This window comes from Manacus vitellinus, unplaced genomic scaffold (assembly GCF_001715985.3).
Source record: "Manacus vitellinus isolate BGI_N305 unplaced genomic scaffold, ASM171598v3 scaffold_28_pilon, whole genome shotgun sequence".
Classification (NCBI taxonomy): Eukaryota; Metazoa; Chordata; class Aves; order Passeriformes; family Pipridae; genus Manacus; species Manacus vitellinus.
Window position 1 is genome coordinate 7,660,035 of NW_021940122.1, and position 25,025 is coordinate 7,685,059.

Sequence of the window (25,025 nt, forward strand, 5' to 3'; positions counted from 1 at the left end):
TTCTGTCTGGAGAGTTTACATTTTTAGAAGCAAAGAGGGGCTGTGGGAATATTGTTTCTCATAAGACTATTGGATTTGGTGATGTGCCCTTGATGCAAGCTTGGAAAAACGCAGAGACAACAGGGGAGAAAAAAAGGTGACACTGGTGAAGGGACACAGAGGTGAGGGATTTCACCATTGTAATGGCTAATAGAGAGGGCAGTGCTAACATGCTTTGTTCAGAACTGGGATTGGGATTTCTCTGAAACCTGCCCTTTTAAAAAAAGTCTTTCTCCAGAGGGTTTTTATTGCACTGAGTGTCAGGTCTCAGCATCCTGAACTCCTGTGGAGGCAACGATTTGCTGAAATGCTGTCACAAATATCCCCCAAAAGGCATGCACGCTGGATTTACTGTTCTTGGTATTTCTAAGATAAAAATTAAACAGAGCATATTAATTTAAACAAACCTTATTCCAACTACATCATCCATACAAAGACATACAGAAGGACACAAGCCCCAGAAAACAAGGTAAAAAAAGAAAAACCTTTCCATATCCTCCTTTACAACTGTTAGCTTACCTTTCTCTTCAGCTCTGACCTGAGTCTCATCTATAACCATGCACCTGAACTATACAAAATGTAAAGACACCTCCTGGGACATCACCTTTGGACTCGATTTTCTCACTCACATGCTACAAAAAAACGCACCAAAATCCAAAAGGTTCCTGTACAAACCCCACCCCAAGGTCCTTGCTTTGCCCAAGAGCAACACGCCCCGGGTGAGTGGCAGCCTGCAACTGCTTCTGCACCCAGCTGGGTGTGATGCCAGTGGGAGGCTCTCTATCAGCAGCCTCGGGGGAAGGAAGGAGTCCTCTCTCTGTATCTATGCTGTGTGCAAGAAGCCATGTGTGTTCGTGCTGCTCCCTGCCAGTGCAAATCACCCAGTTCTCACAGGGAAAGCCCTCTGAGGTGATGAAGTGTGGGCTCTCACAGGCCACCCAGCCCCAGTCTTTCCACTGCCAGCACTAGGAACAACAGAAGTGCCAAGTATCTCTGCCCAGAGCAGCCAGGACAAAAGCACAGCCACCTCCCTGAGTGCTTCCAACCCACTCTCAGCCAAACTCAGTCTGCAGTCATGGCTGATCAGGCTGGAGCTGACACTGCAACCCAGAACGGGGCAAGGTTTATTCCTGATCCCCAGATTCCAGAAAAAGGTACATCCCCCAGAATGACATGCAGCTTTAGCATTGCTGAAAACATGCAGTGTTTCAGGGGTGGGAGGGCACTTGCTCCTGGGGCAGGGGTGCTCCCAGTCACACAAAGGTAGGTTTCAGATCGTCTTTGAAATTCACCACAGGCTGGGGCCCACTGTGGTGCTCTGCCTGGTGGTCCATGCAGTCACTGGGCTCTGTGTCCGTGTCCGTGCTGCTGCTGTCCAGGGAGCCACGTGGGCTCTGGAAGCAGACCTCGCAGCAGGGCCGGTGGCAGCCGTGAAACATCTCCTCAGAGCTGCTGCTGCTGGAGTCAGAGTCTGGGTAGTAGTACAGTGAGCGCAGGGAAGGCTCAGCAGGTCCCCTTGGGGTGCCCTGCCACCGCCACTGCTCCTGCGGGATGCACGAGGAAGCACCCTGGGACTCTGGCCATCCTAGCCACCCCTCTGGCTGAAGACAGACCTCCCTAGGGATGGCTGGAGAGGATGGTGCTGGGGGGTGAAGGAACCCTCTGCCAGCTATCTCCCCTTCCCTTTCCAGGGACATGTGTGCCGACTCCCCATGGATCCAGCTGCCCACTTCCTTCACCCTGTGGTTGGCACGAGGGGATCCATGTCCAGGGAAGTGGGTGGAGGCAGGGGGCAAAGGGACTCTCCGATGGTGCCTCGCCAGGTAGGGGCTGAGGGGTGTGTGGATGCCTGGGTAGCCGTCCTGGCCCCCCCATGTTTCTCCCTGGTCGCCTGGGGTGCCCCGGCTGCCAAGTGGGGGTCCTGCAGGTAAGGCTGGGCTGTAGTTTTTGCCGTCCAGGCTTAGCTCTTGCAAGATTTCCCACAGCTTCTCACTGTTTACATAGCTGACTTTGGGGGATGACTCCCAGGCTACACCACCTGAGCTGTCCTGGCCTGGCAGCTGCTCCGGAGGCTGCCCCTCCTCTGCAGGTGTCCCACACTCCTGGACGTCTTTCAGGCCACGTTCAGTGCTGCCCCCTGCGTTAAAAGGCAGCAGCACCTGAGAGCAAACAGGCTCGTGGGTTGCGTGTTCCTGAAGGGCCTGAGGATTGCTGCAAAGAGGCGGTGTACACAGCGAGCAGGGAGGCTGCCACCCATCCCTCTCTGGATCCGGGGGGCAGCGGTCCCCTGGTGCATCCCCATGCCCCCCTGAGCTCCAGGTGCTGGGAGCTGCGGGCAAGGCACGGGGATTGCAGTCGCTCTCCGCAGACATCAGCCTCATCAGCTTCTCCTTGGCGCTGCTCACTTGCTCCTGCAGGCTTTCAATCACGGCGTTTTTCTGTGTCAGACAAATAAGCCTGTCAGGCACGGGGCAGGCAGAGGGTATGAAAACACTGCCAGCTTGGAAGCTGGCATTGCTAGAAAACAAATCGCCCCTCTCTGCATGGCAAGAGCCACACTGGCAGCCTGTGTGACCTCATCCTCCCCTGAAGGCCTCCAGATGGGAGTGTGGGAAGGGGGTCACTGGGGCAGGCAGCTCTCCAAGCTGGGGTGCTTCCATCTATGCAGTGCAGGTGAGAGAACAGGAGGCTGGGGGCTTTTCTGAAACAGAGCATCTGCCCTCTAAATTAACCAGGTTTGACCAGGCTGTGGCAACCAGGCTCTCCTGCACTTCTCCCTACAGATCTTTTTTTTAAACCCTCCAGATTATGCCTGAATTTTGGTGCTTTGGAGTGCAGTGATGTGACAAAACAAAGCAGCTCTTCCCGTCAGGAAGGAAGAGGCTGGTGAGGGATCACCAGTGTGGACAGGGGTGTAAAAAAGGGCTTCCCACCCTGCAAAGCCTTCAGCCCACAAAAGGTAAGGAGAGAAGCTGGTGTGGTTGAGGGGCCCTGGCAGAGCCCTGTACCTCGGTGAGCAGCCGCTTCATGGAGTTCTTCTCCCCTATCAGCTGGTAGAGCTGCTCCTCGCTGTACACTGAGCGGCAGCTCCTGCTTGGGCTGGTGAAATATTTTGCCATGTGGCTCACAGTTTGGCTTTCTTCTTCAAAGGCTTTCCACTGCTTGAGCTAGGGAGTAGAAGAGGATGTTATCTGCAGAGCCCCTGCCAACACAGTGGGAGGCAGGCACAGCTCAAGCTCGAAGGAGACAAAGGGACTTGAGAGGGGGAGACAAAGGCAGGGTGTGACAGGAGAGCAGAGACCAGTGGCAAGAGATGGCTGGGCGAGGGGCTGCAGTGTCACTTGGAGCCTCCCACCCATCTGAGCCCTACCCTGTGTCTGGCTCCAGCTTTTAATGCAGAGGAGTCAGTGCCTGTCTGCACTGAAACCTCTAAGCACGCTGTAAAAGCCCCCTCCCTCTTCTCCCCCCTCCTGACTCTGTGACAGACAAAGACAGTGTCACGCATGCCCCCTTATCCCTGAATCACTGGTGACAGGCTGAAAACCAGTAATGCTTAGTACCTATTTTCTCATCTAGTGTCTGCATGGAAGCCTTGTGCAGCCCAGCTCCAGCTGCTTATTGATCTCAGATGAGCAATAGAAAAGCAAGCCCATTAGGAAAAACAAGGTAATGAATTAAAAGATCCAAGTTAAATAAAATGTTCAAGGGCCCCAGGCTCCCACAGAAAAATGGTACAGGCAGAGTGCAAGTACAGTTCATCAGCTCCTCTGCCCTCAGTCTGAGAGACCCGGCACTTGGCAAAGCATCGCCAGCAGGTTTGGTGCTTGTCAGAGGGAGACTGGATCCTTGCTCCCAAAGGCTGCTCATCTAAGGGGTTGGGACTCTGCAGTTACACTGCCTCAACTGAGGTAGGAAGGGACCTCTGGAAATCATCTAGTCCAAACACCCTGCTCAAGCAAGGTCAGATGGAGCAACCTGCCTAGGACTGTGTCCAGCTAGGCCTCGATTATCTCCAAGTATGGACCTCTCTAGGCAACGTGCTTCAGTGCTTTATGACTTTCACAGAAAAAAACCAACCTTTTTCTTATGTTTAAATAGAATTTCCTGTGTTTTATTTTGTGCCCATTGTCCCCTGTCCTGTCAGTGGACACCACTGAGAAGAGCCTGACTCCCCCTTCCCTACTCCACCCCCACTGGTATTTATATACATTACTGAGATCCCCTGAGCCCTCCCTTGCACAGATGTGTTCTTTCTTCAGCTTCACCTCTTCCTCCCTTTCTCACCTCATGTCCTTGAGCCCAAACATCCCTTCAGACATTCAACTGAGTAAACAACTGTTTCCTCTCCCTGTAACAATGGGAGCATTATTCCCAATAATATGGTGGCCAGGCACACTAGGCTGCTCCTGGAGGACACGGGAAGCAGAAGAGCCTCACCTCACCCCAAAAGGCTTCCTCACTCATGGCAAAGCCCACCTTCCCTCTCTAAAAGCAGAAAGGAGGACAGCCTCCCCTGGGGATCACCAGTAGCAGAAAAGTCTCTGAGCCTGGCAAGGCCATCTGGATGGCCTGAGCCCAGCTCCATCCCTGCCATGGGCAGAGACTTTCTGTGGGAGTGGGCATGTGAGGTATGAGGAGAGGACAAGCACATGAAGAACAGATCCCACCACCCACATTGGAGGACGACACCAGCGACTGCCTCGCCTTGTGGCATATTCCTGCAGGAAGGTTCTGAGCAGCAGCTCTTCAACACACCTGCACTCCTTGGAAACCTTCCAGGACTTAAAGGGGGCCTACAAGAAAGCTGGAGATGGACTTTTTACAAGGACACATAGGGATAGGACAAGGGAGAATGCCTTTAAACTGAAAGAGGATAGGTTTAAATTAGATAAAAGGGAGAAATTCTCCACTATGACAGTGGTGACATACTGGAACAGGTTGCCCAAGGAAGTTGTGGATCTCCCATTCATGGAAGTGTTCAAGGCCAGGCTGGATGGGACTTTGAGTAATGTGGTCTAGTGGAAGGTTCCCTGCCCATAACAGGGGTGTTGTAGCTACATGATCTTTAAGGTCCCTTCCAGCACAAACCATTCTGTGATTCTATGATACTCCAGGAATTTGCTTGGGGAAGCAGAGCCACGGGGGGGCTTGGAAGATGAGCTGTGCAGGTGAGCCCAAACATTTGGGGAAAAAAGCAGGAAAGTAAGTGCTTTGGCCCACAAGGCTGCTGTTGTTAAACTCTGAAAATGTGCCCGTTTCCAGCCAAGTGACGGGATAGAGGTGGAAGATACCTGTGGGACAAAGATGAAGCAGTTGATCGTGGTTGTACACACAAAAATTCCTCCAGAGGTAAAACCAAACAGCAAGTTGTGCCAAGTACGGAAGAAACGATGAACTAAGCAGATAGTGCCAGCAGCCAGGAAAACGAGGTTGACCCCAACGATGAGTGTCAAGGACTGGTTGACTGGTGAGGAGCTGACACTGTCGGTCAGACCGGCCAAGTAGGTCCCATACAGCAGGAGAATACTCTGGAAGCAGAAAAAAGAGGTTTCCAGAGTGTGGAAAATTACAGCCTGATGGTGTCAACCCCCACTTCAAACCAAGCCCGGTGAGCTCAGATACACTCAGTGCAATCCTAATTAATGCTCTTTGATCTATAATGCAGACCTTGAGTGCGCGCTGGTGACGCCGCAGCGAACGCCCGGCACACTGCTGTGGGCCAGAAGTGGGGCTGGGGAGAGAGGGCAGGAGGGAAGGTGCCAGTCGGCACCGGGAGTCCCAACCCAGCTGTGTGAGATGAGGGTCAGGTCAGCAGGTGATGCCACAGAGCAGGGGATGGCCAGGAGAGATAAGACACAAAACCCGCCCCTTGGGCAGCCTGGAGCAGGAGAAGCAAAGATAGACAGACAGACAGACAAACAGGAGACAGAGGTCCCTGCAGGGATGCAGCAGTGGGGTGCCGTCTAGGAGCAATGACATACCTCTGAAGGAGCAGGAAGGATGTTCAGAAGGACATTCAGAAGAAAAAGGCAAGAAGAAATGGAGGTTTAGACTGGAGGAAAGAGGATGTACTTGTTGCCTCTTTAAATAGCAATCCAGGAAACTACCAGGTGCAATTCTTCTCCCTTCCCTTTGCTGTTTCCTGACTCCAGCAGAAGGGAAAGGCACTAGAGAAGTGCTCTGTACACAGAGGAACTGACACCCCCCCCCAGCAGATCAGTTGTTTCAGAGCAGGCTGCCTCACCACACTGGCCCTCAAGTGTCCCCTAAATGTATCTTTCCAAGATAGTTTAATCTTTTTCAAGATTAAACTATCCAGCAGGATGAACCCTTCCTTCTCCAGGGGACACTAGCAGGAAACACCAAGTATCTTTTCCCACCTCCATAGTGCAGGGTATGGTCTGCCTTCAGGATCATTTGGAAATAGCATCTAACAAAATCCCAGCACCTGCAACGGCCCGGAATACAGAGAATATGATTTAAATTATTCCTGTGCTACCTAGTAAGTGTAACTATGTCTGCCTTAATTTACTAAGAGTCATTGTTACTTGGGCATCAAGAAGTGCTTTGTGACCTGAGTGCAGATGTTATTTAGACTCTTCTGGACCCCTCTGTGCTGTGGCTGCTTGATGATCATGATGACCACTGCCAGGGTTAAGGTCTGGAGGGACACGGGCAAGAGAGGTTCATGTCCACAGTCTTTGGTGAGACTTGCAACTTCAGAGCACCACAAATTCTCAAGGCGGGGTTGTAATAGTGAGACCTGCCTCACTGGGAACTAGGCCGACACCTGACTCTGCTTTGTAGAATGTGAATTGGATCATAACCATGTCCACCATGGGGCACCTCCAAATGGCCCAAAGGCAAGGCAGCTTCTAATCCCTGAGCGAGAAAATAATCAGCACCAAAGTCCCATTTAAATTCATACAGTCTATCTGGGACACAGACAACAGCACTGCCGTCTAGTAAACTAGGACTTTCAGTAAGCACAGGACTAAGTGGTTTGTTTGTTTATTTTAATCTTGAGCAGGGAATTTTGCTCCCAATTCCAGGCATGTCCTTGGCAAATCATTTCTGTTCATTGCTCTGTTCCAGTAAAACCAGGATAATACACTGAGTGGCTTCCCAAAGGGCTGAGCACATTAATGCTGTGGATGCTAAGAAGTGCTACGTATGCACAGAAATAAAGCCTACTCTCACATTAGTGTAAATCCAAACTAACTCCAGAGAAAGTACTAAGGAAATAACTCCACAACCCCCAGCAGGCAGAAGGGGACAGGGTCAGATACAACACAACACTAAAAAATATTACTTGGGACTGGTAGTGGGAATGTTTTATTTCAGAAAGCATTTTGTAGGAGCTGTAGGCAAAGACATTACCTGTCTAAACCCTAACAAAAGCTGCAGACAAAATCAGAGGTGGAGACACAGCACTGAAAACCCAGAGAATACCTACATTCAATACTTCTAAGGACAGGTTACACTAATGTCTCTGAAATGAAGTGTAGGGAGGAGGACTTGGCTGTGTTGTAAGGTCCCTTTCTGCTCTTTTTCCTACAATTTTGGGTAGATGGTCAGTGAGTATTACATTACAGTGAATCACAAAGGAACTGCCGGTACTGCACAGAGATGAGGCCATTACTGCAGAAAGGCTGTGATCTCACAAGCTTCATCAACATCAGCTTTCTGAAATCTGTCCAGCTTCTGCCATACCAGAGACACATGAGACCACAGATAATTACTGCAGTAATTACACCTACATAGTTACATCGGTATAACTAACACTTCTGGAATAAAAATGGCCATGTGCAGAGCTCCACCAGTGAAAGTGCACCCTGGTGGTATAATTAAGCCGATAAACATCCTGTAAAGGCAGGGAGCAAACACTTGTCATCGGCACCTCCTTGGTTTGGAGTCAGAGGACTCAGGGACTGAGCCACACGGTGCACCACTGCACTGGATGGCCTTCTGAGGCTTTATGGAAAGAGTGCGCTTTAGAGAACAGCAAGACATGAGTTTTAAGAAGTGAGATAGATGAGGCACAGGGGGTTGCAGGTAGAGAGAGACTGTATGTGCACTGTGTACAAAACAGAGATAGTAAGGCAGGGAAAAAGTGGCTTACAGGGCTTTTACACTTTCTAAGATGGGACAGACTGGAAATAGGAGGGCTTTTGAGATGAACAGGAGTAGCTGGAACCTGCAATAGGCCTGTAGCTTGGGAGGGCAGCGAAACAACGAATGCTGCTAAACAGTTTACGTTGTAAGACAGAGAGTTATAATTCAAGAATCGATCAAGAGGTTACGTACCTTAAACCCTAAAATGAGAACGAGCCAAAGATCAGAATAGAGCGATGCACAGGACTGCACCCGGCTCATGGAGCAGGTCATGCCTTTCTCTGTCGCCTAGAAAGCAAGGGAAAGACTGAAGTGAAGGCTGCGGCCTGGGCACAGACTAAGAGGCAGACACATCTAAGCTGGTCTTCTCTGCAAATGCCTAAAAGGATAGGCCAAAGCTGGTGCTACCCGGGGCAGAAGGTTAAAGCAAGGAAGATTTTGGCATTCTGCTGCCAACAGGGCTGGTTAAACATTTCTCTAAAGCATATGCAGGTGCCATGGACCCCTCCCTGTGTCACCCACGTGATCTGCACAGACCTGGAAATTTTGCAGTGGACCCTCACCTCTGTAACAGACTGAACAAAAACCCAACCCAGAGTGACCAGAAGTTTTTTCTGACTTGTTTTTCTTTCTGTTGTTTTTCAAACAGCACCTCCAAATGCCTGGTCATCCACCAACTTTGTCCACAGAGTTCAGATAGAACATGGCAAAACCCTCCACCACCCCTCCTCATCCCCTTACCCGCAGTGAGACGCCGAGGCTTCGGAAGCACTGGACTGGATCGGCAAATACCCACGTCAAGAGCAACACAGCATCTGCCAGCACCAATGCTGCCACCATTGCCAGCAACTGGAGGTCTTTGATAATCTGCAAACACACAAGAAGTAAAAGGTACTCTGGGGAGCAAATGGACACCAATGACCTCCATCCCCTCGAGTCCCTTTCTAGTTGTTTCTTTCAAGCAACATGTCTATCCTACTACTTCCCCCAGAGGGGAATCCAGTGGCTCACCTACATCAGAGTTGGCCACAGGATCTCTGTCTCCAGTTCCCAAACTCTTGGAGACCTAATCAGGCTTGGGGCCAAGCATAAACCCTCCCTGATGGTGTGGATAGCAGGTACATGCTGTGACAGAAAACAGTTCCTCCAAAACAAGACTATGTCCATATCACCAGCAGAGACAGAAAGGGTGGGGAAAAAAAGCTGGTAGTATTATGATTTTGAAAGTTTAACACAGATCCTGGTGCGTCAGGAATGGGACTCCTTGCTGGTACCCAGTTCCCCTGCAAACCGTCTCATCTCACCTTTCATCTGAGACCTACTTTTTCACCACTGGAAAGCAGCCACTGAAGGCTCTAAGTTACATGCACTGTTACGTGAACAAATTTCCCATTTCCCTCCCAGCTGCTGATTCCCCTTCTTTAAGTGCTGCAGAGGAGTGCCTAGTGCTCCCTCCCTCCCTTCAAGAGATGAGATGCATCTGGGGATGGCCCTACATGAGATGCTTTTGAGGATACCTGGTTTATATTCATCCCACAAAAACAATCAGCCCAGCCCAGGACACAAATACTGGCATGTAGTTTAATGAAGGCATGGGACTGATGTAAAACAAGACCAAGACCTTGCTCAGTGATGGGGCTGTGACTCCACAGGGGAACAGGCAGTCTGGCAGGGCACCCACTTACCTGTGGAGTGGAAAAGCTCTTGCCTCATTGCTCAGGAATAAATGAGGGGCCCATGCACAGCTAGGCATGAAACTAGACCTGTGATTGTAGCATCCATCCCTGTCCTGTACCAGTTTTTATCTGCTGTTCCACACTGGTTTTTGCTGGTGTTTGCCCTCCTTGGGAAGTTCTCCCCCCTCCCTTCCCTCCTCGGGTGCTGTGTACTCACCACCCGCTTGTCCGGCACCCTTTGGGTGAACACCTTGTAGAGCCGCCAGCTTTTCCCCAGGACGGGGCCAAACACCAGGGAGGTGCCCACGCACAGCAGGCAGAGCCGCACCTGCCAGGGGGTCAGAGCAAGGAGGCTGAAAGTGGAGCTCGCAGGGACAACCCTCACCCTCCCACCCAGGGGTGCAATAAAGATGGGTGGGGACACATCTATGGTCTTCTGGCTTCTGGAAAGTCATATCAGACATTAGAAAGCTGACCACAGAGTGAAATAAATTAAAAGGCACATACTCCTCTGCAGGCATGTCTGCTGCCTGCCTTTTCCTCCCCATCCCGAGAGACTTTCATCAGAGGACCAGGCAGGGAGAGCCAGGCAGCTTGTGAGCAGCAGGGGGACGGTAGGTCCCAGCACCAATAAATCACTTGCTGGCACCTCTGTTAATTATCCTCAGCCCAGCAGCTGAGCAGGATGCAGGGTGTGCATTCTCCCACGTCCCACTCTCCCATATGGATGCATGCCCAGCCCTTGGTCTGGCAGGGCGGCTGCCTCAGGTCAGGACGTGGGGGTTCATCACACAGGTGAGTGTTTTGATGAGGATCTGCTCTGCAGCCAAAAAACTCACCTGCAGCCTCACAGCACCTGTGCTACTTTAGGCAGTGGTGGCTCTGTGGAGGATCCCATCTCCCTTCAGGCTCCCCTCTCCCTACTGCACTTCTACAAGCCCAGCAGCCTGCCTGCCTGTGGGACCTCTCTCTCCCCTGGGGACCTGCTTTGAGTCCCTTCCTCGGTGCAGATGTGGTTTGCACAAACAGTGAAGGCCGTTCAGACAGAAAGCATCTGGTTGCATTTTGTGTATGTGACAACCACAGCCCGGCCGCGTGCAGCCAGCAGCGAGGTGGTGACAGGCTGTGGCTAAGAGAGCGCACGTACAAACAGCCATGTACATGTGCATGCATGACGGTACCCATCCCAGCAAACCCCCCACTCACCTGAATAAGCTTTTCCATGGAGTCTCCAGAAGGCAGGCTCTGCTCCTGAACCCCAAAGAGGTAAGCACTCGTGTAAGTCAAGCCACTGCCCAGCAGGGTCACGATGTTGAGATTGGGGCTGGACATCTTCACGATCCTCCAGGAAACAAAGCAGGGAAGGTGGTGACAGTTACTGAGCATCATGACCTGGCAGCACAAGGGCGAAGTCCCCTTATAGGGGCCACGATGGCCATAAGGGATGCTGACTCATTGTCCAGCCCCCAGCCTCTGACATTCACAGCTGCTCGAAAAGCTCAGCCATTGCTCCATAGTGCATAACTCATCTTCTCTGCCGTCTTGCTGGAATGCTTCACTGTGCTTAAAGTACTCATTTCACTCTACCCCAACACTTCTGCTGTAGAGGGGTAGAAGTGGAAAACCACACCAGCGCACCACATGGTGACTGTCCCCAGCTTTGGGTGCAACAGCTACAAGCACCTTCAAGAACAGGCTCTTCCTACTGCTCCTTCCTCTGAGGAGATATTTTCACACAGTCTCAACTTCAGGAAGCTGCCTGCAATGTTCAGCTTACAGCCTCCCCTCTGTAATTTCACCCCATCACTCATAATCCTGTAATTGTATTCAGGGAGGGGAGAATCAACCCACCGATCTCTCATGACCTGTCACCCTTCCCCAGCAAGCCCATCAAGCAAAAGCTGTAGCTCCTGCCATCCCCCTGCATAGCTCTGCCCCTTCAATCTGCTGCCAAGTCATTGCATTTCTCTACCCCTGAGCTCCTTCCTGGCTTGCTGCCTCGCAAGGGATTCAACCTGGCCCTTTCCCTCCCTGACTTCCTTGCCATGCCTCAGCCCCTGGGGAAAGATATTCATCAGCTCACTCTCTCAGCTGCATGCTGAAAAAGGTCTCCTTTGCCCTCCCAGGTTCAGTAGGCAGACCAGTATTTATTTACTGCAGAGCAAATAAATAATGCCCATTCATTACAGCATGCTCTGAGAATATCTTCAGGGGCCTAAATAATTTGGTAATCAATTAAGGTGGCCACACTACTCAGTAAATTAAGTGCTTCAGATTGGGATGCAGGTCATGCAGATGCTGCAATGCAGCAGGCACAGGGCTCACAACACAAACCCTTATGGGGCAGGACCTTCCTGACTGCATAGTGCTTGTTGGAAGCATTAAGTTCCTTAATGCAATCAGAGAATCAGTTCAGGCTGCACACAGATGCACATCTCTGTGCAAAACAATGGCACGTAGAGACCAACAGGTTTGCCAGGTGAAGCTTGGGAGAGGGATGTATCTCTGGAGGAAAAAGCAGTTGAGAGACTGAGACCAATGAAGCTGAGGAGAAAGTGGCAAGGAAGCAGGCAAGACACTCAGAATTGCTGAGGAAGGGTCAGTGCCGGCTGAGACAGTTTGAATTACAAGGAATTGTTGAGCCTTATGCTTGGATTTATGCTGTCTTCAGGGGAGCAGGAAATTTTACATCCTCTGTGCAGACTGAACAGCACCAAGGAAAGTCTGCACTTTACAATCAGCTTCTCTCACCAATGAAGATCATGTTCCACACCAATATGGGCAACCACCAAGATCAAAAAGGGGTAGCAGTATCTTCAAAGTATGAGTGGCCCAACAGCAGGAAGTGCACTGTGGGGGAGCATGATGGGTTTTCCATGGAGCTATGCTGCTCAGAGTAATGCTCCCAAGACTGTGAGCAGAAAAGGAGACTTCTTTCCTTTCTGCTCACTCCTGTTGATGTTTTTATTGAATGTTACCTTTGGGATGAGACTATGCACTACTGTCTGTGCCACACCAGAGGGCATCCATAGAATCATAGAATCATTAAGGTTGGAAAAGACCTCCAAGGTGATCAAGACCAACCTTCGACCAAACACCACCATGTGAATTAAACCATAGCACCAAGTGCCGTGTCCAGTCGTTTCTTGAACACTTCCAGGGATGGTAACTCCACTACTTTGCTGGGCAGAGCATTCCAATGCTTGACAACCTTTCAGTGAAAAAATTCTTCCTGATGTCCAACCTGAATCTCCCCTGATGCAGCTTGAGGCCATTTCATCTTGTCCTGTCTACAGCTCCCTGCCTTGGAGAGGAAGGGAGCAGCAGTCCAAACAGGACTGTCTCCATCAGTGATCAATACTGGATGTGATGGAGAAAGCTGCAACAACCCTGGCATTGACCTTGCTTGCCCCGTGGTGTTCCTTCAGGCTCATACCTTCCTGACACTTAGCTGGTCATCAGCTCAAAGCCTGGTCCTGAAGGAGCCTCATTCCGCTGCTCCAGCTCAGGGGAATTGTCACAGTAGAAGAGGGAAGCCCTTACCTGTTTTTCCTGAAGCGAATTGTGAAGATGAGAAAGAAGAGCGCTAGCAGGACTCCTCCAGTCAGGAATGTCCACACAACTCCCAGGAGACCAGCAGAGAAGGATGGGAAGCTCTTCCCACTGTGGTCAAAAGATGTCTGCAGGAGGCAAAAGGGGTGAGGAAGAAGGGGACATTGCTGGGGCTTCCAGTGAAGGAGGTCCCTACTGTAGCATGATCACACCCATGGGTGCTCCTCCTCAGCCATAAACCACATCTCCTCATAAGCAGACACCCCGGCACCTGACCAAGACCCGCAGGCAGGGCTGGTGAGATGTGTGTAGACAGGACACGTACTCTGCCACTTGCTGAGTGCACAGGAGGAGAGGGCAGTCCAGGAGCCCTCTTCTTACGGCCAACTAGCCAAATACGTAATGAAGCCATACAAGTGACTCACAAACCTCAGGCAGCCCTGGCTGTAGGAGAGAAGAACATGGGCAATGGTTCCCCACTGTCCTTCTCTGGAAAGAAACCTCTGCAGAGAGGTCTCATGGTACCCCAGCTCATAGCACTCTTCTTTGGAAAGTCAGGTAGGGCATCCTTGGCTACCACCCTTACCCCTCCATGCAGCAGACAACTGACCAGCTGGCTGACGTGACTGGGAGCCAGCAGCAGAGCTGCCAGTCAGTGCAGAAAACGCAGAGAAGGGAGTGTGACAGCGTTTTTCAGAGGCGTTACGCAGTGACACACCGAGCTGGGCTCCACCCGTCTCCAGCGGCTGGAAACTAACTGGGTCCCAGGCAGACATCAGCTGAGAACTGGCTTTTGAGGGACACTCCCAGAGCGGGTATGACAGAGGCACCTGTCTCCTTGCACATAAGCAACCTTATGGGTTTAAACCTCGATTTAAAAATATTCTCTGCAATCTTCCTATTAACGTAAGATGGACAAAATGATCCTATGTGAAACAAGAAACTATTTCCACTGTGGATCTAAAATGTTCCAGTATTTTTAACAGGGTGTGCATGCGTGGGTTCGTTCACACATACTATGGGTGTGTTACTGACTTTTTTTTTTCTTTAAAAAAAGTATCACTTTTACTAAGGTAAAAGTGGAAGGGAGGAGAATGGGGTGTGAGCTGGGATAACATGCCTCCTCACTAACTTCTCTGGTGCTGTCCTTTTTCAGACATGCCCATTGCCCTGCATGCAATTTCTGTGGCAGAAGACCACTTTCCCTGACAGTTGCCACTGCCCCAAACTCCCAATTCTTTCTTCAAGGCCTGAGTTGTTTCTGCTTCCAGCCTTGCTAGAAATAAATCTTCAGGGAGAAGTAAGGCAGATGTTTAGAGCCAATGCCTCATCTCCCTCTTCCCCAGCCAGGCTTTATCTCCTCTGGACAAGCAAGAACAAGGCACAACTTGGAGAATTAAAGCCAACACATAATTCTTAAAACAAAAACGCATCACTGCCACACGAGCACAGCTGATCCATGGGCTCCTGGCAGCTCACATGCTGGTGCCATGCTGGTTGCAGGGCAACTGTGTAAAGCAAACCCCCGGCTGGGAGAGACATCCAGCCGAGAGTCAATGCTGCTGCTGCTGTATGCTGGGATACAGCTGCATGCACACCTCAGCCTCGCTTTGCAACAGTGTGGAGGGATCCCTGAGGGGATACTCATATCCCTCTTGCAAACTGCTCCCCACCTCCTCTTCCCTCTCTCTGTCCCCTGGGGAGTCTTTTGGCTCTCTGGGAAACCAGATGGAGATGGTCAGCCACCCAGGGATCAGAAACACCCATATGATCTCCACCTTTCATTTCCCGAGGAACACACCCCCTCCCACCTGACTGCTGTTTCCCTGGATGTTGATGCTACTTGAAGTTGATGGAGCGCTTTGTTTGCCGCTGAGAGGAGTAAATCCTGGTCCTAGCAGGGGGAATATTAATTGTACAGCAGCTGCCAGAGCCAGAGGAGCCAAGCAGCTTAGTCTTCTAATTAAAGGCTCATGGTCGTGCAGGACGTGATGGAGAGTCGAGCGGGCCAAGCCTCACTGGCCCATCCAGCAGCCTCACACGGTGCCAACTGCAACTGAGTGCATCCCAGTGTCATTTCCACTGGCTTACTGGTGTGTGGGGGGGTACCACTTATTATAGATAATGACTTTTAATTAAATCATGCCCTATTCATATTTGAAAAGCACTTTGAAGTTGCAGAGGACAGGAAAGGTCAAGGGCAAATGGGGCCATTTCAGGCCAATCCTAAGCAGCTGTCACACTGGCCGACACACAGGGGGTTGCTTGACATGAGTTGGCTGTCGTGGATGCTTCCTCACTACCTGGTAACTGCTAGGTGGTGTCACCTAGACTAGGCTTGTCTTAGAGGCCAACCAGCATGCTGCCTTTGGCTGGACTGGGATTACTTGTCAACTGCACCCCCCTTTCCATCCCTCCACCCAAATCCACTTCAGCAGAGCAAACCTCATGCCCCAGAGCACTTCCCTGCCTCCATACATACCACTGTTACAGTGCAGAGCTCCTGCAGTGCCCGCTGCTGCTGGCTGTCAAAACTGGAGCTGCCATCGCAGAGCTCAGAGCAGTTGAATCCCGGCTCCATAGCACATCCTCAGCCGTTATCCAGCCGTTCCTTAGCCCCTACTGGAAGGACAAGCGTTGGCTTTCTCCAGAGAGAAGGAACCTCCAGCATACACCCTATCTCCTCCTGTCAGCAGGGTGTAGTGAGGGGGTCTGGCAGGCCAGGGCTGAGCTCACCCAAAGTGGTGTGGTGCACATCCAGGGCCAGGACAGGGAGTGCCCACCTCCCAGTGTCCCTTGGGGTGTCCTGTGCAGCGAAGTGAGTCAGCATGGAACTTGGGTTCCCACGGAGCACGGTGGCATCCCGAGCGCTGCTATACCAGCCTGCAAAACAACACATGTTGAGGTCAGAGCAGCCCCCAGCCCCTACACTCCAGATGTGGAGCTGAAACCAGGTGCTGTGCTGGTCTGAGCCAGGGCGTGGCACCCCAAACTCGCTGCAGTTTTCTTCTGCCAATGCATTTTCCCACACCAGTGCAATTTCCAGGGTGCATCTTTGCAGATACCCTCCTTGTGCTGGCAGCGACTGCCAGTTTGCTGGTATGTCCCCTTCTTCCAGCAAGGAACCAGAGAGTGTAGACAACAATCAGTAACAAGTGTCCTCATTGCTTAATAGGATCTACACCCAGGCCTGGGCGAGCAGCAGGGGAAGGCACTTGAACCAAAGCATTTTGGCTGACTCGGCCTGAGTGGCAGCCCAGCTAGCTGAAGAGCTGGCTGTTCATTAAGGAGATTTAGAACCCTGACACCTCCATGTTCCCCATCCCTCCTGGTGCTCTGGCTGCCAGGTATTGTCCCCACCTGCTCCTGCTCCCTTTGCACCACCTCTGCCTCTGTTCCCCTTTTCATTTCTCTTTTTGGTGTGGATTTTAATAGGCCTCATTACCATTTTAGACATGAGGTCATACTTGTCCTCAAGCATCCTTACTCAATTACCATTGTCACCAGTTTTAATTAGCTTCCAGCGCACGACCATAAGCAAGTCTCCTGTCGTTAGCAGTTGGGGAGGAAGCACAATAGCTCACTTCCTACTTGCTCCTCACAACAGGTGGGAGGAAAAAAATTATCCTTATCATGCTCCTCGGGGCTGCTCCCTGGCCAAGCATGCCATGTGCCTGGCTAGTGCTCCATCCTTCCCTCTTCCTAATCCTGACACTTTGATTCCCTCTCCTCATAAGTCCTTTCTTTGCAAAAACTCCTGTCATCATGTGAGCAAAGAAAGAGTAAACTAAAAAGAAGCACAGTCACCGGGACCTGGTCTGAAACTTGGTGTTCGTCATGGGGGATAATCAGGATTCAAACACCAGAAAAGCTACAGGAGCTGTTCTCAGGTCAAGTGTAGACTGATTTTTCAGCTTTAGAGAAGTTACAAGTCCCAACCCAAACACATCAAGGTCAGCAGGCTACTTGACCCAAATTAGCAGAGCCCCCTCTGAAGCAACAATCCCAGCTTTCCCACTAGCAGAAGCCCTGATGTACCACAGGTCCGGACACAGTCCTGCCTGTCCCAGAACTGACCCCAGTGTGAGATCAGCTTGCTGTGTCCTACAAACACAATATCACATGAGCCAGACTTATGACTCTACACACATGGTAGAGACGTTTTTCAAGAGCGCTGATACAACCCAGCTCCATCAAACCTGCCTCTCTAGCTTGCAGCAAACTGCAGTGGTGTTTCCCCTACAGCAGGATCACTCGGGGGGGGTTTTCATGCCCTCCACGGCTCAGGCTGAGTGATCGGACAAGGGGTATGGCTGCAGAAGATATCCAGCTGCTGGAGTGGATGCCAGGATTGCAACAGTGGTAGAGGGCAGTGGAGAGAAGGAGACAGGCTCCAGCTGAACAGTTCAAAGGGGGCTGCGTGCTGTGCCTGGGGATGGCAGCAGGAGTGGGACACTGAACCTTTGCCAAGAAGACCTGAAGATGAGCACTGCCCAGCCTCCAAAGGGCTCAACTTCTCCCCATGCCCTCAAGTGGGTTTAAAGACAGCCCCTACAATTCCTTGTAACTTTCTGCCATATCAGAGAGGGAACCCACCAGGTGGACCACTACCAAGGCTGGCATGAGGCCAGCAGGCACAACCCTCCCATGGCTCACAGATGGACATGTTTCCACAAGGAGCATCAATTCAACCCTCATCCACCCAGGAGACCATCCCTCAGTGGAGGGTAAAAGCCCTTTGGAGTCTTCCCAACCCCCACCCCACCATTCTGCAAAAGGCTCCCACACAATGTTGATAACAAGCCGAGGCCAATTAACATTCATTAGTATGCAACAAAGCAAGCACTAGTGTGGTTGTTGCTGGAAGGCAACAGGCATTTCCAGCCCAGCTCCTGCCTCTCGTGAGAGCTGGCAGGAATGCTGCTCCATGGCCGTGAGAGGATCCAAGGGGGACCGGTGCAGAGTCACTGACCTTCACGGTGAGGTTGGACAATGGTTGTGGGGACAGACACAGGTAAAAACTTACTTCCTTAAAATGTGAGGGTCTCTTTAGGGCAGAGACCTATGGGTTTGGTTTTTTGGTTTTTTTTTTTTTTAGACCAAAGTGCCAACCAATTCTGATGGATCACTTCCACAGCACAGTCAGAGAATGGTTTGAGTTGGGAGGGATCTGACAGCTCTGTGCCCCCTTCTGCCCTCAGTCTCTGTGGCATGACAGCTGCTGGCTGTCTGGATCATAGTGGCTAGTACCTGATCACAGCTGAGCATCAGCATGTGTGTGGATGTGATCCAACAAGCCTCAAGTCGGTAGGAAACAAGTGACTAGACCACATGAAAAATATCACCACCATCATCTTCTAGAATAAAAAGGAACCCTTGACTGTTGAAACCAGTATTTGGATAAAAGCAATTTGCAGTCATCTTAATGGTTGATCTTCAGGGCTGGAAAATCTGTTTCTTTAGATCCATCAAGACTCAGGATTACTTATCATACAATCGTTAAGGTTGGAAAAGACCTCCAAGATCATCCAGTCCAACAATTAACCCAGCACTGCCAAGCCCACCACTAAACCATGTCCTTAAGCACCACATCTGCAAGTTTTTTGAACATTTCCAGGGATGAATATAGAATCATAGAATCATTAAGGATGGAAAAGGCCTCCAAGATCATTGAGTCCAATATCTACCAATGTTAAGGAACTGCAAATTAACCCATAAATAGCCCTCAAAAAAGATGCAGTTGATGTAATCCAAATGCACATCTTGACTCTCTTAAAGTTTCTTCTTCCTTTCAAAACCTTTGTTTTGAAAAACTAGAGGAAAAAAACCTTAAAGAAGCTGAAGAACTGGTGCAGCATTTATAGGCCCAGAGCAGACAGAACCACCTTTTCATCCCAACTGGTTCCTTTTGATCTAGTGTTGACAGAGAGACCTTTTCCTAAAGAACAAGGCGACATCACTGCTCAGTGAATCGAAAAGTGAAAAACTGAAGATGTCAAATGGCAGACAACAGAACAAATGCATTCAGAAATGTGCATGAAATGGTTTTCATGAGCTCTGCAATCCTGTCCAGTCATAGCAGCCCCGACAGAGAAATGGTACATGTACACCTCTGCAAGGGAAGAGCGGAGCACATCTGGAGAAGCATATCTGTTGAGGAGAACTTCTTGGGCAGGTGGCTCTGTGGCCAGCTGGAACCCACAACTTTGCTGTGTGCCAAAGGCAGAGAAGAACAACCAGGGGGAGGGAGCGATGTGCAGAGGGGAAAGCCATTCCTGCCACCTCAGGTGGGGAGCAGAAGATCTTGGCTTACCCATGACGGGTCTGTGCTGCTACTGCCACTGCTAGTGGGAGATGGTGATCTGCTGGTGGGGACAAGCCCCGGCTAGACAGGACACAAGGCTACACACTTACAGTGACAAGTCATCCGGATAACTGTTCCAGCAAGATAAACACCACGGGATGGGGTTTTGCAATTCAGAAAACACTGGCACTTCTGAGATAGGCTCCTGCTTTTCCCTTCTGCACTTCTTGTCCAACAAGATCCCTTCTTGTTTGACCTGAGAAACCTGCAATATTGCCAACCCCAAGGCGATCAAAAAAGTCACAAGCTAGACGTAGTGCAACACCTCCCGCAGTGAAGCTAGTTAAAAATCAGGAGTTAAAGCACACAGCATATCTAAAGATTATTTTTAATTTATATTTAAAATTTCAGCATTTACATTTTCACACTTTCCCCTGCAAACACAAAAGGAAAAAGAAAGAAAACCAAGAAATCCTGCTTATCATGTCATCCTAAAATGTGGGTTACAAAGCCTCAATCCCCAGGAACACTGGGGAGTTGCAAAGTTGTTACCCTTATTCTCAGGGACCATCCTGTGCACTTGCAGCACCCTGCTTTTATCCCTGGGATTTCCAGAGCCACCTCCAGGCCTCTCAGATACCTTCATCCCTGGCAGATGGACAGCTAGCTCGGTGCACAGGCACATGATGGGGCACATCACAGGGCCCAAATGGGGTCATCTTCCCACCCAGGCAGTGTCCCTGCCTATGCTGTCACTCCTTGACCCACACCCAGGGTATGGGAGATAACCACCAGGAGCTGCAGGACCTGCTGCATGCAAAGGAGGGAGATGCAGGACAAGGTGCTTCTGCCTCCAGATGCATGAGGAGCTCACTGTGTGACTCTGAAACACGAAAGTTTGTGCTGACTGAAGCTAGCTGTGATTTTGAAGTCTCCTACCATTTTGGATAGCACATCCCAAGATCACAAAGGCAATAATTTCTGAACACCAATCTTACCGATCGTCCCAACGCTGTATGTCTGTCCATTGTAGGTCTTTCAGCTTGGGAGGATTGCAGAAGGCTGGCACATTTAGCTCTGCCTCTAGTCTCTTTAACTTTTTAAATGCAGGTTAAATACCCATATGACTCTTTTCAGTTCTGTGGTTTATGTTTTGGATTTAAAGAAACCTCCATGCAAAAACAAAAAAGAAAAATCATTATTTTTTGAACCACCACACAGTCCTGCGAGGAGCTGACTCACACTTCTCCCTCTAAGGAGCTGATAAGGCTTTTAACTCTCTAACCATAATTGCTATACAATGATAGGCATGTGAGAAACAGAGAATAGACTGGAGATGCTCAAAGGAAGGAAAATTGGGAGAGAATACCAAGACACATGGGGAGTGTGCCACAGATGATGGGGAGGTAAGACAAATCCCTGGAGCCGCTGATGAGCAACTTTGTGCCACCCAAAGAGCAAAGCCCATCCTTGTGTCCAGCTATAACAGCTGCCGAGCAGCACATGGATGAAGTGAGCATAAACCTCTAGGCTGACTCCCCAGAGTGTCTCGGAGCCCAGGGGTTTGGACCCCACTGCCCATCGTGCTGAGCTCATCCCTGCGTGGCCAGGTGGCCTTGCAGGGCTCCCCACACAGAGCCCAGTGACTGTGGGAAACAGCCAGAAAGCTCCTTCCAAACGATTTCACACCATCGGTACCCCCCTGTGGAAGCTCACCTTTCTGCAGTCAATGATAGAAGCAGCGGGATGGATCTCTCCTGTAAGACAGCAGCCTCACCACTTGGGGCTAAGGTGGGTGCAGCTACCTCCCCCAGAAGCAGGGCAGGGGATGTGCCCCAAGCACCGCTCTGAGACGATGCAGTGCTGCTCCCATGCCCTTCCCATGCCCAAGTCTCTGCCCCAGGCTGGAGGCTGGGGTGCACAACACCCCAGCAGCTGTGCTGCATGAACAACGAGGACAGAGGTTTTTCACCACCTTGGGCAAAATCTTGGCTTTTCATTACTCCGTAACAACTTCATCAATCATTTAATTTATTAGTGGGAGACCACACCTGTAGGTGCTGTTCTGTCTCCATGGGACAACCTCCCTGTTCATCCCCGAGCCCTGGCCCCTGCCCAGATCCCCATCCCAAGCACTAGGGATGTGGCAGATGACCTGAGAGTGGGGTGGCAGGGGCTGCCTCTCCAGAAACGCAGCCATTTTCATGCTGAACCATACCTTCATCACAAAGAGGCAGAAATGGCCAGGGCTGGCTGCAGGGCCAAACTGCATGGCCCTCAGAAACACAGCTCCTGCCCGCCACGCTGCCAGGCACAGCCAAAGAGAAGAAATGTTGGAGGTGTACAAAAATCCCCAAGCATCTGCTTCGCAGTTTGCCATCCCTGCAGCCCTGGTAGTCGCTGCAGGGCAAGCAGTAAGCCCCCAGCTATGGGGATGGTCAATCCTGAATCCCTGCCAGGGGATCACACCTGCATCACGCTTACCCACCAGGATACTGATTCAAGGCACTGTAACAGTGCCCTGGTGCAGCTCTGACAGGTCTCACAGCCTGGGATCTCCGCCCATCCCTGTTGCCTCTGTTGCCTTTGATGCCTTTATGGTCCTCCTCTGCTTCCATCCACCTGTATACATGGCTTCCTTCATAAAACTGCCTTTCCCCAGGCCATTCCCATCAAATGCTGCTACTTTCTGTTTAGTGCATGTGCCCCAATACACTGAGACACATTCAGCCCCAAGCACTGCTGCTGGTGGCTCCAACATCCCTTACTCCCATCCTCTCCCTCTGCCTTTGGGGTGTTTGCACCAGCCTGACAAACAGCAACATGCTAAACAGCTTTACAGGAAGGTGTAACCTGCAATTTTTTTTTCCTCTTAACTGTACCATCTTTGGAGAGCCACCATGAATAAGAGGTAAAAAAGCCTGATGATTTAGTACTTTGATTTACAAGAGAGATCTAACTTGTGGTTGAGGTGTGTATGACTTCATTAAAAAGCAGAGGCTCACCGCCACTAAAGCTGTTCACTGCCAAGCCATCAAACGCAGAGGGGGAAGAGGCCTCAGAAGGAATATTTCCATAAAGTTATGTTTCAGATTAAGCATATATAAGAGCTCTCCCTTTCCAAAGCTGGTAGAAAGCTACAGCTGCTCCTTCATGCAATCACACACCATCCCCTCACAGCCTTCGCAGCACCAGCACACCTGTGTTTTCACAAACAGGGCTAGGACGGCTGGGTTGCAAAGCTGGACAGCCCTAAGCATGGGGACAGCTGCTAGTCCTAACAAGGTCTGCGTGTTTTTTCTCTATTTATTTTTTTTCTTTTAAATTTGGCAGCATTTTGGAAATCAAGCGACATATTTAGTCCTTAAAGAGGCAGTAAAATGGAGCACTACAGCTTTTTCACCTTACCCCTGCTGACCAAGCAGCAGGGAATATTTTCCCCTAGGAGACAGATTTGACTTAAGGCTCTGAAAGCCAGAGATGTCCACGGCTCATCTGGCTCACCTCCCGGGTACTGCAGGCTGCCAAACTGCACCCACTGGTCCCCTGCTCAGGGTTTCTCATCTCTTTGCTGGGCAAAACAAGCACTTCATCAGGGGGCAGGGCCACATCAAGGTTTCCACGAGGTCTGCCAGCCGGGGCTCCCTGCAGACAGCAGTGAGGCTTGCTCAGGGGTGGAGAGGTGCAGCTCCAGAATTGGGGGCACACCCAAACCTGTGTGGAAAGCGCTACTCGTAAACCGTGTCAGCACAGGGGTCTGCAATAAGAGAGGCACATGAAATGCCCCGGCACCAGGCGGGTGAGGCAATGTGGCAGCTATATCAAGGATGCATCAGAAATGCCAGCTGCAACTCAACACTGGCAGCTCCCGGTTACCAGGGATCCGGTTCCCTTGGCTTCCTTCCTGCCCCTCTCAGGCTGCAGAGCACCTGTGTGGAAGTGGAAAATCCAGGTCTGGGTGAGGGCTCCATGAGCCGCCCCCCCGAGAGGTGACCAAGCCCTTGGGAGCTGTGTGATGCCCAATTCTGGCAGCCAAGGAGAAGCAAACGTGCTGGGTCCTGGAGTGTTTCCCGGGGGTCTCTCACTCCTAGCAAGCAGGGGCAGCATCGCGAATCCAGTGCAGAAAGGGCACGCGGGTCCCTCTCTCTCCCTCTCCACCCAGCAGGTTGTCGCACTGTAGAGTTGGTTGAAACCAATCTGAGCTCCGCAAGGCACATAGCTCGCCCAGGTAGCAGCGGTTTGGTTAGAACAAACTAACCCAGCGCTGCAGCTTCCCGTTTTTGCATCCTGCAAGGCAGCCCTTTCCCATCGCGAGGTGCCGGCAGGCTCCCGTTCCCACAGCCGCCTTCTGCGGCGTGCTTGGAGCCTTCGGGACGGTATTTTCTGGAGAGCTACAAAACGCCGTTCCATGCCCGCCCCATTTCAAGCTCAGGGATGCACTCCGGGCACGGCCAAGCAAGCGAAAGGCGAACGAGGAGCGCTCCATCCCCCAAGCGCGCCCCCAGACTGCGGCCTCCCTGCCCCGGGCAGAAGCACTCGGGGGGCTGCCAGCCCATCCCCGCGGGCTTGCCGGGGTGGGGATCTCGCCAGGCTGCACCCACGCCACCCGGCATCCTGTGGGGAAAGGGGCACGGGGAGCAGAAACACACCAAAGCGAAGAGAGCCAGGAGAGGAAAGCAACTCGGGGGGTAAACGGGGCGCCCTCGTCTCAGCCATCCCGCTCGCAGTCCCAAACACCGCTGCCAGTCCCCTTCTCCCCACCCCCCTCTTCCGAACCCCGGACCCCCGACCCACCTGCGGGGACGGCTCCCGGCGCGGTGCAAACCTGCGGGGCTGGAGCAGCCCCGCCGCAGCCGCCGGGACGCGGAGCTCGGCGCCGGCCCCGCAGCGCCCCGGCCCGGCCCGGCCCCGGGGGCGGGGGCGGGAGGGGCCGGGCGCGGCCGCGCTCCTCCCGCCGGGGCGGTGGCGCCGGCGCCCCGCTCCTGTCGGACCCGGGACAAAACTTTTCGGCAGTGGGGAAAAACGCGGGAGCCCCGGCTGTCCTGGCGGGGCTGGATCCTCCTTCACGCCGGCATCAAACCCTCCCCAAAGCAACCCCCGTGTGGGAGCCGAGAAAAGCGGGACCCTCCGGCACACAGCCCACCCGCCTGGCCTCGGCTGACCTGACCCCGCCGCCGCAGCCCGTCACCCCGCGGTCCCACGGCTGTGCCCATCTCCTGTCCCTGCCGGCGGGATGCGCCCGGCTGGGAACGGGCCGCCTCGCTCGGACGCTCCTGTCAGCTGAGGCAGCACAAAAAACCCACGTCTGTGGCAAAACCGGCCCGAGAAGTGAGTAAAAG

The 25,025-nt window shown here is 51.8% G+C and overlaps 1 protein-coding gene across 1 annotated transcript; it reads right to left on the bottom strand.

Moving 5' to 3' along the window:
- Positions 1 to 431: 431 nt before the first annotated feature.
- On the bottom strand, positions 432 to 24,498 carry GPR156 (G protein-coupled receptor 156). Its single transcript, XM_018074593.3, has 11 exons — positions 24,481 to 24,498; positions 16,119 to 16,265; positions 15,865 to 16,004; positions 13,374 to 13,510; positions 11,037 to 11,172; positions 10,048 to 10,158; positions 8,896 to 9,021; positions 8,347 to 8,442; positions 5,331 to 5,567; positions 3,048 to 3,206; positions 432 to 2,477 (listed from the first exon to the last, which is right to left on the bottom strand). Exons 3-11 carry the CDS (start codon positions 15,961 to 15,963, stop codon positions 1,293 to 1,295), a joined length of 2,286 nt encoding a protein of 761 aa, XP_017930082.2. The 5' UTR covers positions 15,964 to 16,004; positions 16,119 to 16,265; positions 24,481 to 24,498; the 3' UTR covers positions 432 to 1,292.
- Between the last annotated feature and the right edge of the window lie 527 nt (positions 24,499 to 25,025).